At 41.2% G+C, this 16,725-nt stretch overlaps 1 protein-coding gene across 2 annotated transcripts in view; it reads left to right on the top strand.

The window, feature by feature from the left end:
• Positions 1-16,725, top strand: part of THSD7B (thrombospondin type 1 domain containing 7B) — a 529,845-nt gene that overhangs the window by 196,319 nt on the left and 316,801 nt on the right. For both annotated transcript variants that reach the window (XM_030580720.1, XM_030580719.1), the window contains exon 4: positions 7,629-7,880. In XM_030580720.1, coding sequence (XP_030436580.1) covers positions 7,629-7,880 — 252 coding nt within the window. The remainder of the gene's footprint in view (positions 1-7,628; positions 7,881-16,725) is intronic.

Raw genomic sequence — 16,725 nt, 5'->3', positions numbered from 1 at the left:
GTGCCTTCCCCCTTTTTGGGCTATGCTAGTCGCTCTTTATAGGGCAGATATAATCATTGCAACCTCCTTCTGGCAGACTTTCTTATGACAGATTCTCATGAATCTAGCTCATAATTTACTATTATTGCACAAATAAAATAAGCTGCCTGTCAAGGTTTTTTTCCCACTTTGAACTTAGCGTCCAAAAAGTAGGGACCTGCATGAACACTTTTAAGCTTAATTACCAGCTTAAATTTGGTATGCTGCCACCAGCCAAAATATAGTGTTTGGCACACTCCCTCTTCCCCCAGAACCTTCCCTGGGGAACCCAAGACCCAACCCCCTTGGATCTGAACACAAGGAGAAATTAGCCTTCCCCCTCTTTTTCCCCGCAGACTTTCCCCTCCCTGGGTTACCCTGAGAGGCTGCACTGATCTAAACTCCTTGGATCTTAAAACAAAGAGGAATTAACCTTCCCCTTCCTCCTTTCCCCCCACCAATCCCTGGTGAGTTCAGACCCAATCCCCTTGGGTCTTAAAACAAGGGAAGAAAATCAATCAGGTTCTTAAAAAAGGAAAGCTTTTAATTAAAAAAATAAAAAATAAAAATTATCTCTGCAAAATCAGGATGGAAAATGTTTTACAGGGTATTCAGATTCATATAGCCTAGAGGGACCTCCCCCGCCCCCCCCTTAGCCGGAGATTCAAAGTTACAGCAAACAGAGGTAAAAATCCTTCCAGCAAAAGACACCTTTACAAGTTAAGAAAACAAACGTAAGATTAATCTGCCTTTCTCATGTTTCAAAATAGTAAGTAATAGCCAGGAGACTGATTCAGAAAGATTGGAGAAAACCTGGGTGTACGTCTGGTCCCTCTTAGCCCCAAGAGCGAACAACGAACAAAACAAACAGCACAAACAAAGACTTCCTTCTACCAAGATTTGAAAATATCTTGTCCCCCCATTGGTCCTCTGGTCAGGTGTCAGCCAGGTTCACTGAGCTTCTTAACCCTTTACAGGTAAAAGAGACATTAACCCTTAACCATCTGTTTATGACACTGCTTTTATTGATTTGGTTGGGGGTTAAGGATCACATTATTTTATAGTGCTCAGATTATCACGTTTCATTATAAGAGTATCTTTTTTTTATGCAGTTGCTAGTGGAAATTGTGCAATTTGGTACTAGAAACCTAAAATCCAAAGCATTCTGCACATGTAATACTAGAACTAAAATGTCACCACTACAACATGTGCCAGACAACATAAACAATCCATCTGTAATGTCAAACTCATTTCATTACATAGAATATTTGCCAGCTTGCTTTTGAAGAATGGAGCAGATCTTGCAGGTCCTGTAAAGCATCTCTTTACAATAATGATGATATTTTTGGCCACTGACAAAGAAGAGCAAACACATTTGCATAACCCTGAGCAGAGCTGAGCTTAGGCAGCCAAAAATCTGCTGTGGAACTGGAAAGAGAAAATGAGCCTTTTCTTTTTCCTGACCCAGGTTTCTTCTTTGGGGTGTTGAATGGGTACTGATGAGATGTATCTTATAGATGAGAAAAGTTGAAGCAAATGGGCAGTACCACACAATATGTCTGTACTGAAATCTCTCATGGTGTTGAATAATTATGATAAATGTCCTAAGAATTTCACCATGCTCATTAGCTGCTTAATCATAAAAGAAAAATGAAAATAATCAAAGTGGTTAATTGACTATCAGAGTATTTCAGGAAGGTAAATACCTGTGAATCTGATATTCTAAAATTTGAGACTGTTAGAGCACATATGACTGTATAATGTTAGCAATGGTGCCTTCCTTATTATTGAAGTTGTTTAATTTGTGGGGTAGTTTGTGCAACCATTACTTATGTTTGTGAGCAGTACCTATTGGAAATATTTGTGAGTGAGTCCTATATTTGCAAAGATGCCTCAAATGGAAATTAAACTTTCTGTTTTAGACAGTTACAAATGAATCTATAAATAGAAAAGAACTCTCCTTCTCTGGCCACAAGAAATTTATTTCGTTAAGGCCACAAACTGCTTTCATGTGGTATGAGGCTGAAGACAGCAGTCATCTCTTTGCAGCTGCAGGATTACTAATGGGAATTCATTTTGGCTTCTTATCCGATAAGCTTATGGTTCATACTAATAGAAGCTTCCTGCCCTTTTGAGGTGGCTAGCAATGGTATGAAACTTACTTGCCTCAAATCTGCTTTTATTTCTCATTAATTATTGTTAACTAACATGGCAGAAGCCAGCCAAAAGAACCTCCTCTGTCCAGCATGAAGCATTATGTGTGAGAAGAAGAATCCCCTGCATAAGGTATTCAATTCAATTAAAAAAAATTGCACCCTACAGTGTTTCATTTGACTGTTCCAGCCACAAGTGCATGAGCAAAACGCACCAGCCTTGCACAAAAAAAAAAAAGCTAAGCTAGAATTACTATGTGAGGAGTTGAAGGTGATGGAAGGGCGGCCAGACCTCAATTTTTGTGGAAGCAATTCTAATAATTATGGCCTGAAAAGGATCACTATGAAATCAAACATCATGCATTCTTTTATTTCAGGGATTACAAGAGAATTTCCATTTTGTTTTTCCAAAGAGTCTGCATGTGTTTAAATAGAAGCCTCTGCCTAAGTCACCAGAATGTATATTCTGGCACTTCTTATGTTGGTTGTTTCTGCATTGTCACATCTGAGCAAACCTACAGGAGATTGGGCCAAGATCTACTCATTCTGTTGGGTTAGACAAATTAGACAGATTAGACAATCCTAAATCAAGATTTTCAAAAATTGGTGCCTAAAGTTAGGGTCCTAAATCCATTTTAGGTTCCTAAGTAGATCTGGTCTAACTTTCAGAAGTGCTGGACATGCTCAGTTCCCACTGAATGTACTCTGCACTTTTGAAAAATCGGGCCAAACAATTTCAGAACCCAACTTCAGGTACTTGTTTTTAAAAGCTTGGTTCTAGCTACCATAGTGATCATGACTATGAGATAAATGCCTGCCTAGATAGATGAAATAGAATTGTGAGTACATTTTTAGTTCTAACAGGTCAATGCTTGTGCTGTGGTAATAGTGAACATTTTTGGAGGTGGTCTCAGCCTAGACAAAACCTTATGTTCAGTCTTTTCCCAAGCCATTTTCTCGTTCCCATTTTGGATCCCTGAGTGAGCTAGGATTGGAATTTGAACCTAGGTCTCCCAAACATCCTTTTCATTTGGGCAGTGAAATTGCATCTTTGGCTCACAGGCTCAGCAAACTTAACAGTGATGCCTCGCATGTCTAGCCTTTACTTGTGTGGGTTTGCTGCAAATACATCTGGAATACCTAAGACTGTGTCTGAGCTTTGTCCAAGAGGAAAGATCATGTCTTTACATTTGGTTTTGGGTGGCACTGCCACAATTATTTTGACTTCAGGTCTCTGCACTAACAGATACAAACCAGTGAGACTCACATTTTAGTGGGTCGTTGCACATAGGAGTCTGCTGGGGAACAGATATTATGAGGTAACACTGGCCAGAGTATGTGCACGTGTATGTATCTATTTTTCACTGTCTTTCCTCACTAGAAATATCAAAATGAAAAGAAAATCCAGTTCTTTGACACCATTTAGGGCTGTTTACTCTCTTTACGTTAAGTTGTTCGATCCAGTATTTGCCGCAGATTTCTAATCTCAGTTGCAGCTATAACCCCCCCAACATGGAATGGGGTTATACAGCTGTACGTAAGGCTAGTTTCAGTTGACACTGTCCTTAAAATGTTGTTATCAGGTGCCCTACTAGCCATGTTGAGCTCCACTGATATTTCCCAGTATAATCAGATTGGCTAGTAATTTACTTTCACTAGCTCCTTATCTATTAGAAATTAAATGGTTTTTGAACAATATTTTGCACACTGTCTTGCTAATGTCCTGAGCAATGTATACATAAACTAGTAAAAGAGTTAGGGTGGGTATAAGCTCCAAAGCTGTTTGGATATGCTTGCCAATCCACTGTTAAAATGTATTGACATTTTATACCCGTGCTAATGTTTAAAGGTCATGATGGAGAGGGTTAGCGAGTAAGTAGTTCACCTCCTATAACTTCGATCCCACACTTATTACATCTAAAATTAGAATTGTTATGGAGTTCTCATCCTAGGCTCCATTGGACAACAGAGAGCTATCCCATAGTGTTGTCGATGCTTTCCATTCAGGTTTTTATACCACAGTCATCCTGATATGAGTGCCTAATTTTGCATGTTTAGCTCATTTACAGTCTTTGCAACATATTGTTATCCTAAGCACTTAGTGTTTCTAAGCACTAATTAATTCACCCTCACAACACCCCAGAGGTAAGGAAATGGTTTCCTAATTTTAAAGGTGAGGAAACTAAGACACAGAAAGGCTGATGTTAAATAATTTCAAATGTGGGTGCTTAAAGTTAGGCCCCTAAAGCCATATTTGGCCAATATATAAAGACCAAATCCAATTCAATGAAATCAATGGGAATTTTCCTATTGACTTCAATAGCAGTTGGGTCAGCCTCTAAGTTGCATTCTGAGCATGTTTACCTCCCCCCCCCCATCCCACTGAAGAGGTTAGTATCTCTATTTTACAGATAGGTGACACAGGTGCCCTCCATGATAGAAGGAATGAGGATCAGACCGGGAATTAGAGTTCACAAGTCTGTGGTTCCTAGTCCCATGTTTCAATCACTTGACCATCATAATTAAATACTGTGGGTTCAAAAATCCATCTCAGATTCTTACTTTAATATGAGTAGAGAGTGGGCAGAGCTGGGGGGGGGAACAGTGGGGGTGGAGGAAATGAAGAGAAGTAAGTGGCTAGATGTGTAAAGATATCTTCAGAGAGGGAGAAAAATGTGTGTGGCAGGGTAAAAATTCTTGGGGGGTGGGGGGAGTAAACGCACACAGGGTACTCCTGTTTGTGCCAGCTTTGCAGTAAGGGAGGGCTTTGACTATCCTTAGGCTGTAGCACAGGTTTACCTTTGGCTAGAAAGTATTTTTCATGTATGTATTCAATTGAATCATGGTTTGGGGTCCATGGGGGAGAATATGGGTTTAAATTAAAGTGGGAAAAGGTTTTGCAAGAAAGCAATGTGATGCAGTGAGCAAAAAATATCCTGGTCTCCTAGTTCTCCACACTGGCATTCCATGTAGAATGCCTGTGCAACTGGCCCCCAAAATGTTCCATGGGTCACATTACCTTTTACTGGGGTATGTTGGCAGAAAATATATTAACAAGGAGCCAGAGCCTAATCCCCGGTGACCCCAGCACCGAGCCACTCCATCAAAGATCACAGCCTATATGTTCCCCCTGTCCTGCTCTTTCCCCTTCTCCCACAACCATCTCTTCTTTTTCTCTCCCATACTACTTCCTGTTTTGTGGCCTGAGTTGGTCCACCAAACCACCACCTTCTCCTTATTGAATTCTTCGTTGAGACCTACTGGGACACACAAAAGAGATGTTACATATTTTTTTAAAATTGTCTACCAAGCGTTGCTGAGTAACTGTATGATCTTAGTATTTACATATATTATGATAGCACATCGAAGCCACTACCCCATTGTACAAACATACAACAAAGAGAAGGTCCTTGCCCTGAAGAGCTTGTAGTCTAAATAACTATTGGTGTAACTCTTGTCCTCCCTCTCACAAACCCTTCCTTCAGCTTTATTTCCCATTAGTTGTCACGTGTCTGATATTGGACTCTAAGTTTCCAGGACAGGGCTCATGTCTCTTGTGTACTGTCAGGCACCTAGAACACTTTAGATAACTATGGAAGAAGCATGTAAAAGGATTACTTCTATATTAGTTTTATAAGTATCCAGTTTCTAGTAAAGAGCCCTGAATGAAAGCATGTGTCCTGGTTACTTTCACTGTGTTAGTAAGTAATCTAAAAGAGATTCAATAACTGATCCCTTGACATTTCCCACCTTTTAAGAGCTACATGCTTTGTTCTTTACATTCGGTAAAACCCTGACTGTGAGCCATTAGGGGCTGGAAAAGAATAAAATTACAAAGGAAAGAAGTCTGCACTTAGCTGAGCTACATTTGTAATAGTTTCATACCAGCCTTGCAAATTAGTCATGGACATTTACAAGTCTGGGCAAACATCTGCTTTCTCTTTCCCTGAGACTCCCCATCCCAGAGAGTTTTCTTTCCCTGCTGGATCCATCTCCTCCACGTCCATCTCCACTTTCTTGGTGTCTCCCTGGTGAGCCCCCTGCCCCTAAGTCACTACATTTTCTCTCACTTTCCAACCTCCCATTGCACCAGTTGCTATGGGACTGGAGGGTGGACAAGGGGCTTTCTATTCTAGAGGGCCATTGATGGCTCTGTGGCTGAACGGTGGATGGATGTGGAGGAGGAGAGACTGTAAAGGGGTGGAGCAGGAATTGTTGTTTTCTGCAGGTTCTCTTTTGCAGTTCTACTAAATGCCATTGAGCAGAAGAAAAAAGGAATTAATCAGGTAGCTGCTTGCATATGTGTGCTCCTATAGCTAGCATTGGGATATTTAATCGGAGAGAAAATGGGCACTTGGCTTGAGTCTGTCTACTGTAAGAAGTTACTTGCCTGAAGTAATCAAGCTTATGTATTTTTGAAAAGCTGTTTTAATGCTGTACTTCAGGGATTATTTGCCTTTTGTTTTTTTATTAAGGTACTCCTGCGTCATTCTAATGTAAAGCTGTCTGCAGCTGTTAACTCTTAAGGCCTGCTTCTCCACGTTCACCTGGCATATTGATGCTCACTTCTATAAAGTGAACAAGCACTTTACAATGATTTTGCACAGGTATCAATGACAAAAGAAGCAAATAGTGGAGAATCAGATCCACAGAATCCAGCTGCAAAAATTCCAGGAACTTTCGCTTTCATTTGACGTTGGAATCACTCTATAGATACAGAAATATTTAATTTAGTGGTTTTAATCTAGCCCAGAGAAAGCAAAGCCAGAATGTCTATTAGAACTAATATGGTTTTGGTTAGCATGTCACTATACTTCTTGGTGTGATCCCAGAATCACAGGTTTAAAAACCTAAATTTATTGCTTCATCCTAAAGATGTTGAGCTCCCTCTAGTCTCTCAGAAGTGTTGTTCAACAGGAACTATTTGAACTCTTGACTCACTTGGATTCTTGGATATCCAACAGAAAGAATGTGGTGACGTGAACTGTTTATAGTGACAGCAGTTCTGCAATATTCTGTGTGTGTGTGTTTTTGTGTGTCCTGGATAGACTGTGAAGTACAGGCTTGATCCAGCTCATAAAAAGAAGTTTGCAGAGTATATCATCACTGAACTGCTTTTTGAATCTATTCTAACTCAGGGGGTGAGCTGGACATATACTGTGCAAGATATTTTAGCATAAAAAATCTAAATACAATCTTTCCTAAAACATGCCAGATTAATTATGATATCACACCTGATTTGATTCACTTTTCACTTATCCCAATTTTACCCTGGTATAACTCCATTAACTTAACTGAAATTACTCTGGATTTGCACTGATGGAAGTGAGATCAGAAACTGTATGTAATTTTGGGGGGGAGGGAGGGCAGTCAGGTGGAAGAGGACTGTAGAAAAATTAAAATCCAGCAACAAACAAGAACTCCTCAGATTTTTTTTGTTCCATTTTCTCATCACAGCCTTTGTATGCAAGAAACCATCCCACTGACCTTTCAGTCATGTGTCATGCCTAAAGATTGCGAAACATCGGTTTGGTCTATGTGGAGCACCTGCTCGAAGACTTGTCACTCAGGGGATCTCTCACCAGGATTCCGAAGCAGACACAGGAGCATAAAATACATCGCAGTAGGCACTGGAAAGGAGTGCCCTGAGCTAGAAGAGAAGGAGGCCTGCAACGTAGGAGGAAAAGAACTTCTGCATCCGTGCCCCAGGTATATTACATGCTTTTATTAGCACCTTTTCAAGTGGAATGCAAAGCCCTGTTTGCCTATTTGTTGGGAACCAGCAAAGCTCTTTGATAATGAAGGTCAAATTTATTCCTGTCTCTCTGCGCCCCCGCCCCTATTTTTGCAAAAAGGTTAATGATTCAAAGATTTTTTTTTAAGTATAAATGTAAACTTATTTTTGTATTAGTAGCTGAAAGCCCATGCTGCCGCATGGGTGTAATTCATAAATGGCTGAGATGTTATAAATGGAAAGGCAACACACCATGAATCTCAGAAATACTCTAAACACAAAAAGCTCTCCACGATGGTTGTAGCTGTTTCCATTGCTTCGCACTACTGACTCAGACATTCTAGCCTTCAAAGTGATGTCTGAGGTTATTGTGTGTGTGTTGATTATGTTGATTTATGTGTGGGATGTGGTATTTTGGGAGAGCTATATGGATCTGTGTGGTTGTTGAATGAGGGGGAAGTGATACGTTGAAGGGCTGTATGTGTTAGGGGTTATTCTGTCTGTTGTGCTGGTGATTTGTGTCTTGGGGGTTGTACTGGGCAATTTGTGTTGATTTGGGGGGATATCAGCTGAGCACACGGGTGCAGCAACTGGACCAAGTAATCCACTGTCTGAAACTGTTGCATGAAACTTAGCTGGAGAGTGAGACTGGTGATTGGTTGCATTACCTCTGATATCACAATGGTCTAGGATTCTTGGAATGGCATAGATACATGTCTTACTGTCGCCTGGGTATAATATGTGAAGTCAAAATGGCTCAGCACTTAAAAATTGGATGGTACCAGACTCTGAATCCCAGTGATGATTGAACAGAAAGCGCACTCAAGCATGCCTTTAACCTCTTCCATCACTTCGCACTGACTTGGACATCTTTGGCTTCAGAGTGACAGAGACAGTGACAATCCTGGAATCTTATTATATAGACACCTGAAGAGAATCCTCACATGGCTGTGCTCCATGGCCCAGCTAGATTCCCCCTCTCAGGAAAGCTCCCCCTCTCAGGGACTGTGGCTTAGTTGCTGCACAGAGGCCAGAAACAGGGGCAGAATCCATGGCTTTGCAGGTGAGGAAAGAGAGCTCCTGTGCATACACAGAACCTCTCTGACTTCATGGAAGTGGGGCAGGTGTCCATGGCTATCTGTTAATTTGCTCTGGAAAACTTGAAAGGGTCCACAACAGGCAAAGAGCAGTGAAAGCTCATCTTGGATGACTATGTCTTCTCTCTCCACACAAAAGAACATCCTCGTGTGTAAATAGGGACTGGTGGGAGGGAACAGCATGGCTTTGACCTTACCGACTTCCAAGCCCGTCCCACAAGGAGACACTTTGTCCCCACGGTTGCCGACTTCATATTGCAGCCAAAAAGCCTCTGGTGGAGGGCACGGGGATCTCTGCAAGATGCACATGCTCTTGGAAAGGCGAAACTTGTGCAAATGTCATTAATGGGATCACAATTGAGTTCGTTCAAAGTCAGCCAATTGCTGATCGGCTCTGTGCTCCCAGCTAGCGGGGAGGTTTAAAAAAATTCGGTTCCTTGATTGGATCCAACAAACAAGCTCTTGTGTACTGATTTTTACTCTTCCACCTAAATGCACATCAATTTCAAAGACAAAAGAATGAGAGATTGTCCTGCTGATTTTATGCTCTATGCACAATTGTTTCAGTTGATACCTGATTGAAATACACAAACTGCAGGTTAATGAGAAAGTGACGAGAAGTGTGTCTGTAGCCTAGTTTCCCATCCCTGCCATTTTTGTTGACACTGATGAATTAGAGTATGAGATTGTGACAGCTGCACCACAGCACTGTATAGATGGTGGTGTGGAACATCAGCAAGCGCACAAGAGACTGTGCCCCATGCTGGTGCCTCATACAGCTCTCCCAGTGCTACTCTTTGTGCACACGGAGCGGGTTGTGTGTGCTGTGCTCTACCTACTGAGATGGAACAGATCATTCTCTCAGTGTGTCAGTTCTGCACCATGGGTCATTTTTTCTCATGATCCCAGAAACTCTAAGCTCCTTCCCACCCATTCCCACCTGCTTTTTGGCATTCTGCACATTAGAGCACAGGACTGCTATTGGCCGCACCCTGTCTAGGAGCTGAGCCAGGTACCCTTTCTGTTAGCACAACATTCTCACATGATCTGGCCCAGAATGATGGCAATAAGATTTCAGATTGTTCTAGCCAGTGGGGCAAAAATTCTGCAAACAATCCACAGTGTTTAGTTAGCCATGATTTACAGGGACTAGATGCCCCCCAGGACTGGAAGTAGGCTATGAAGTTATTGAACATCAGCTAGTGTGTGTTTTGGTTAAGCTTGTGAGAGGTTTCATTTCTAGAAGTCCTTCCTTTGGCTGCTGTCTTCTACAGAGGCATATACTGGATATAAGGAAATCTAACCAATTGGAAAGCAAAGAACTGTACAGTGGTACTGTATACATTGCAGACCTGTTGGATCCAATACCATTGAGTCTAAAATCCTATATGAGAAATACAAGATCAGAAATGTCTAAATGTTGAGCCTACATACATCATCTGCAGTCAGTAAGAGATGTTATATCTCCATACTACCATCTACAGCCTGTTGATCTGATGGTTATCTTCTTATAAACACTACTGGAAGTTTTCAGATAAAGACAAATCAATTTGGCAGGATGCCAATCCTTCATACTAGAAACTGGTACCTCACAGTTGTAGAATAATGTTGCCTGAGATATGCTAGGAGTGTCATCTTCTGTTTGAGGAGAATGGCATGCTATTTCTCCCTACTGTCAATGGAATACCTAGAGAGAATATATATTTTTCTCACTCTTGGGTCACGTGTGCCTTGTCCATTGCATTGCTGGGGTGAATGTGGACTTCCATCCTTTCTTTTCTTCTCTTGCAGAAAGGGGATGAGTTCAAAGAACCTAGATCCAGGATTGGAAGCTTAAGGCTTCCTCCAGCATTTGAAAGGCCTACTCACATTCCTTCTAATATGAACTTCATTTTAGTCTTACTATCTGTACAATGATATTTTACCTCTACTTCCCTAATTCCGAAGAAACACACAGTCTGACTTCTGGTTTAGTTTGCTTTAAGATATAGTTCTTCTCATAAACTCTGCCAATTGCCCAAGGAAGCTTCTCAGGGGGACCACTCCCTTATGAAACTCTCCATGCCTGAAGAGGAAGGAACAAAGAGAGAGTGTGCACGATACCTGTAGCTCTTAAGATGTTTCCTTCCTTCTGTTGGATAAGGCAAACACTTGAGCTGGTTTGATTTAATCTAGCAGAGGGCACTGGTAAATATTTTGTACATCCCCATCACTCTAATTAAGGAAAGAACTTGCTGCCATCAGCTCCAGAAAATTAGTTCTTCTAAAGGAGACTTTTTGGTAAGACCATTATGTTCCACACATGACTGGATGCTAAAGTATGAACTTTTCACTTTACAGTGAAAAATTTAAAATAACTTCCTAAAATCAAGAGTTTAAATGCAAAAAGGAAAATATTAAAGCAGTGTTAAGTGTTATGAAGCTTAGTGTGTATTTCTGTGTTGCTATTAGTTATTCATATGCTTGGCAAATTTAAACACACAACCTGATTCTTCTTTCATTTACCTGGTTTAAATCAGGAATAAATCAATTAAAGTGAATACAGTGATGTAAAACTGTTGTACATACAAAGAGAATCAATTTGATAGGCTAAAGAGATGAGGAGGTTAGCAGGGCCTGACTAAATTTACCCTAGAGTATTTAAGGAACTAGCTGAAGCAATCTCTAAACCTTTAGCAATTATCTTTGAGAACTCATGGACGACTGATAAGGTCCCAGAGGACTAGAGAAGGGCAAATATAGTACCTCTCTCTAAAAAGGGGAACAAAGAGGATCCAGGGAATAATAGACCAGTCAGCCTAACTTCAAATACCTGGAAAGATACTGGAACCAACTGTTAAACAATTAGTTTGTAAGCACCTAGAGGAAAATAAAGTGACAAGTAATAGCCAACATGGATTTGTCAAAAACAAATCATGCCAAATCAACCTAATTTCCTTTTTTGACAGGATAATCAGCCAGATGGATGGGGGAAAGCAGTAGACATGATCTTTCTGGACTTTAATAAGTTACACAGTATCACAAGGAACTAAGGAAATATAGTCTAGGAAAAATTACTAAAAGGTGGATGCACAAGTAGGTGAAAAAATCATACTCAGAGTAGTTATCAATAGTTTGCTGTCATACTGGGAGACTGTATCAACTGGGATCTGTCCCAGGTCTGGTGCTATTCAATATTTTCATTAACCAGTTGGATAATGATGTAGAAAGTATATTTATAGAATTAACAGATGACACCAAGCTGGGAGGGGTTGCAAGCATTTTAGAGGACAGGCTTAGAATTAGAAATAATCTTGACACATTGGAGACCTGGCCTGAAATCAGTAAGACGAAATTCAGTAAACGCAAGTGCAAAGTATTCTTCTTGGGAAAGAAAAATCTACTGCGGAAATATAAAATGGGAGAACAATGGGGCTAGGCAGCAGTACTGCAGAAAAGGTCCTAGGGGTTACAGTGCATCACAAATTGAATATGACTCAACAATGTGATGCTGTTACACCCGAGTGATATTAACCTTTTTTGTGTTAATAGGAGCATCATACCTAAGACATGGGAGGTAATTGATCTGCTCTACTTGGCACTGGTGATGTCTCAGCTGGAGTACTGTGTCCATTTCTAGGCACCACACTTTAAGAAAGATATGGACAAATTGGAGAGAATTCAGAAGAGAACAGCAATAGTTATAGGAGATTTAGAAAATATGACCTGTGAGGAAAGATTTAAGGAATTAGGCAAATTTAGTATACAGAAGAGAACACTAAGGGGGAGGGCTTTGTCAAATATGTAAAAGGTTGTTACAAAGAGTGTAGTGTTGTTTTCCAGGTCCACTGACAGTAGGACAAGATTGCAGAAAGGGAGATTTTAGGTAGGATGTTAGAAATATAAGGATAGCTGAGCACTGGAGCAGGGTACCTAGGGAAGTTGTGAAATCTCCGTCACTGGAGGTTATAAAGAACAGGTTAGACAAATAGCTTTCGGGGATAGTCTAGATGACATCTTGATGTCCCTTCTAGCCCTACATATCTATGATAATATGAATCAAATAAGTTATAAAGAAGTTATTTGCAACATAGCTATCATGGAGTCAGCAATTTCTTTTAAACTATTTTATAATATTGTTTGAATCCCAAAGGTGTGTTTTCATGTTCACTGGGAATATACAGTTTTGCCAGAATTGTAATTATTTCTTGAATTCTCTTGAGTTTCCATGGTTGTCGTGTAACAAGACAATGACTTAAGAGAGAAACCTCTTTGCCTTGACAGCAATCAAAGCTTTCTAAAAATTAAAAGTATTTGGAAATAATGAGAAACATTTAAGAACTGCTCTTTATTTTAGAGGGCATGCTGAGATCTGAATGTGACGGTATTGTATTATGAATTTTGCTCATAATGTGTCTTATTTAAAGGTAGAAAATCCTTTTTAGAGTGATTACTACTTACATGGAAGTATACCAATTCAGAACAGATAGACTGCTTCTCTTTCACTCTGAAAAGCAGTAGTCCTGTGGCACCTTATAGACTAACAGATGTTTTGGAGCATGAGCTTTCATGGGTGAATACCCACTTCGTCGGATGCATGTAGTGGAAATTTCCAGGGGCAGGTATATATATGCAAGCAAGAAGCAGGCTAGAGATAATGAGGTTTTTCAATCAGGGAGGATGAGGCCCTCTTCTAGCAGCTGAGGTGTGAAAACCAAGGGAGGAGAAACTGGTTTTGTAGCTGGCAAGCCATTCAGTCTTTGTTTAATCCTGAGCTGATGGTGTCAAATTTGCAGATGAACTGAAGCTCAGCAGTTTCTCTTTGAAGTCTGGTCCTGAAGGTTTTTTTTTGCTGCAGGATGGCCACCTTAAGATCTGCTATTGTGTGGCCAGGGAGGTTGAAGTGTTCTCCTACAGTTTTTTGCCATTCACCATCCTAGCCACCATGGATGTAGAGGCTCTCTACACAAACATTCCACACACAGATGGAATACAAGCTGTCAGGAACAGTATCCCTGATGATGCCACAGCACAACTAGTTGCTGAGCTCTGTGCCTTTATCCTCACACACAACTATTTCAAATTTGATGACAATATATACCTCCAGATCAGTGGCACCGCTATGGGCACCCGCATTGCCCCACAATATGCCAACATTTTTATGGCTGACCTGGAACAATGCTTCCTCAGCTCTTGTCCACTCATGCCCCTTCTCTACCCACGCTACATTGATGACATCTTCATCATCTGGACCCATGGGAAGGAGACTCTGGAAAAATTCCACCACGATTTCAACAGCTTCCACCCCACCATCAGCCTCAGCCTGGACCAATCTACATGGGAGATCCACTTCCTAAACACCACGGTGTAAATAAGTGATGGTCACATTAACACCACCCTATACCGAAAACCTACTGACCGCTATGCCTACCTTCATGCCTCCAGCTTCCATCCCGGACACACCACACAATCCATTGTCTACAGCCAAGCACTGAGGTACAACCGCATCTGCTCTAACCCCTCAGACAGAGACCAACACCTACAAAATCTCTACCAAGCATTCTCAAAACTACAATACCCGCACAAGGAAATAAGGAAACAGATCAACAGAGCCAGACGTGTACCCAGAAGCCTCCTACTGCAAGACAAACCCAAGAAAAAAACCAACAGGACTCCACTGGCCATCACATACAGACCCCAGCTAAAACCCCTCCAATGCATCATCAAGGATCTACAACCCATCCTGGACAATGATCCCACACTTTCACAGACCTTGGGTGGCAAGCCAGTCCTCGCCCACAGACAACCTGCCAACCTGAAGCATATTCTCACCAGTAACTGCACACTGCACCATAGAACTCTAACTCAGGAACCAATCCATGTAACAAACCTCGATGCCAACTCTGCCCAGCTGTCTACACCAGCAACACCATCACAGGACCTAACCAGATCAGCCACACCATCACCGGTTCATTCATCTGCACGTCCACCAATGTAATATATGCCATCATATGCCGGCAATGCCCCTCTGTTATGTACATCGGCCAAACTGGACAGTCTCTACGGAAAAGGATAAATGGACACAAATCAGATATTAGGAATGGCAGTATACAAAAACCTGTAGGAGAACACTTCAACCTCCCTGGCCACACAATAGCAGATCTTACGGTAGCCATCCTGCAGCAAAAAAACTTCAGGACTAGACTTCAAAGAGAAACTGCTGAGCTTCAGTTCATCTGCAAATTTGACACGATCAGCTCAGGATTAAACAAAGACTGAATGGCTCGCCAACTACAAAACCAGTTTCTCCTCCTCGGTTTTCACACCTCAGCTGCTAGAAGAGGGCCTCATCCTCCCTGATTGAACTAACCTCGTTATCTCTAGCCTGCTTCTTGCTTGCATATATATACCTGCCTCTGGAAATTTCCACTATATGCATCTGACGAAGTGGGTATTCACCCACGAACGCTCATGCTCCAAAATGTCTGTTAGTCTATAAGGTGCCACAAGACTCTTTGCTGCTTTTACAGATCCAGACCAACACAGCTACCCCTCTGATACTTGACAAAAGCAGTAGTGTAATCTCTGACTAGTTTTTTGAATTGGGAGTGGTGAGAGTGCTCTAAAGGGTAATGTCCTGGCTAACATTATTCAGATACAGGCCTCATTATTCTTGGGCATACAGAATCTTGACGTGCAAGGTTCACTAGTTTCTCACACATGAGGATTTAGACATGGTAAAACATGCCTTTTTCAGTTCCAGATTGGACCATCATAACTCCTACCTGGGCTTCAGTGCAAAAGCTTGAAAGTGAAAAAGGTACAACACAAAGCAACACACTTCATTAGTAACAAAGATCAGCACTGACACATGGTTGTACTTCCTGAACTCCACTGGCTCTTCATTGGCTCATAAGCAGAGTTCCTGGTCATAATCTACAAGACTTTTAATGGACTGTGACCGACCTCAGAGATCACCTTACCCAGCAAGATTCCAGAGCCAGAAGGGATCATTGTGATAATCTAGTCTGACCTTCTGTTTAACTCAGGCCACAAAAACTTCCCTGAAAGAACTCCTAGTCAAGAGAATCCACACAATTTCTGGTAATTTGTTCCAATGGTTAATTGCTCTAACCTTTAAAAACATTTGCCTTATTTCCAGTAGGAATTTGTCTAACTTCAACTTCCAGCCATTGGATTGTGCTATACCTTTCTCTGATGGATTGAAGAGCACATTATTAAACATTTGTTCCCGATGTAGATACTCACAGGCTGTAATCAAGATACCCCATAACCTGCTTTTTGTTAGATTCAAAAAGCTCTGTTTAGCTTATCACTATATAAGGAAGTTTTTCTAATCCTTTAATCATTCATGTGGATCTTGTCTGAATCCTCTGAACCCTCTCCAATTTATCAAAATCCTTCTGGAATTGGGAGCACCAGAACTGGAGACAAGATTCCAGCAGGGGTCACACCAGTGACAAATATAGAAGTCAAATAACCTCTCTACTCCAACTTGATGACATGCTCAACAGGAGCAACGAAAACCGATAGACTCAAGTTCTCACCATTAAGAGTTGGGAACATAACATTCTCAGCAGCAGCACCCTGCTTGTGATACCCCTTGCCAGAAGAGATCTGACTCAATTCAAACTACTGAAATGTCAAAATACATATTTTTGATTAAATCCTTCTCTTGGGTTGAACTCTTTCAAAACACAAAATCCTTCACACACACACACGA

This window comes from Gopherus evgoodei, chromosome 11, assembly GCF_007399415.2.
Source record: "Gopherus evgoodei ecotype Sinaloan lineage chromosome 11, rGopEvg1_v1.p, whole genome shotgun sequence".
In the NCBI taxonomy this organism is placed as follows: domain Eukaryota; kingdom Metazoa; phylum Chordata; order Testudines; family Testudinidae; genus Gopherus; species Gopherus evgoodei.
The sequence above is the reverse complement of the archived record's forward strand: the minus strand, read 5'-3'. Positions and strand labels throughout refer to the sequence as shown.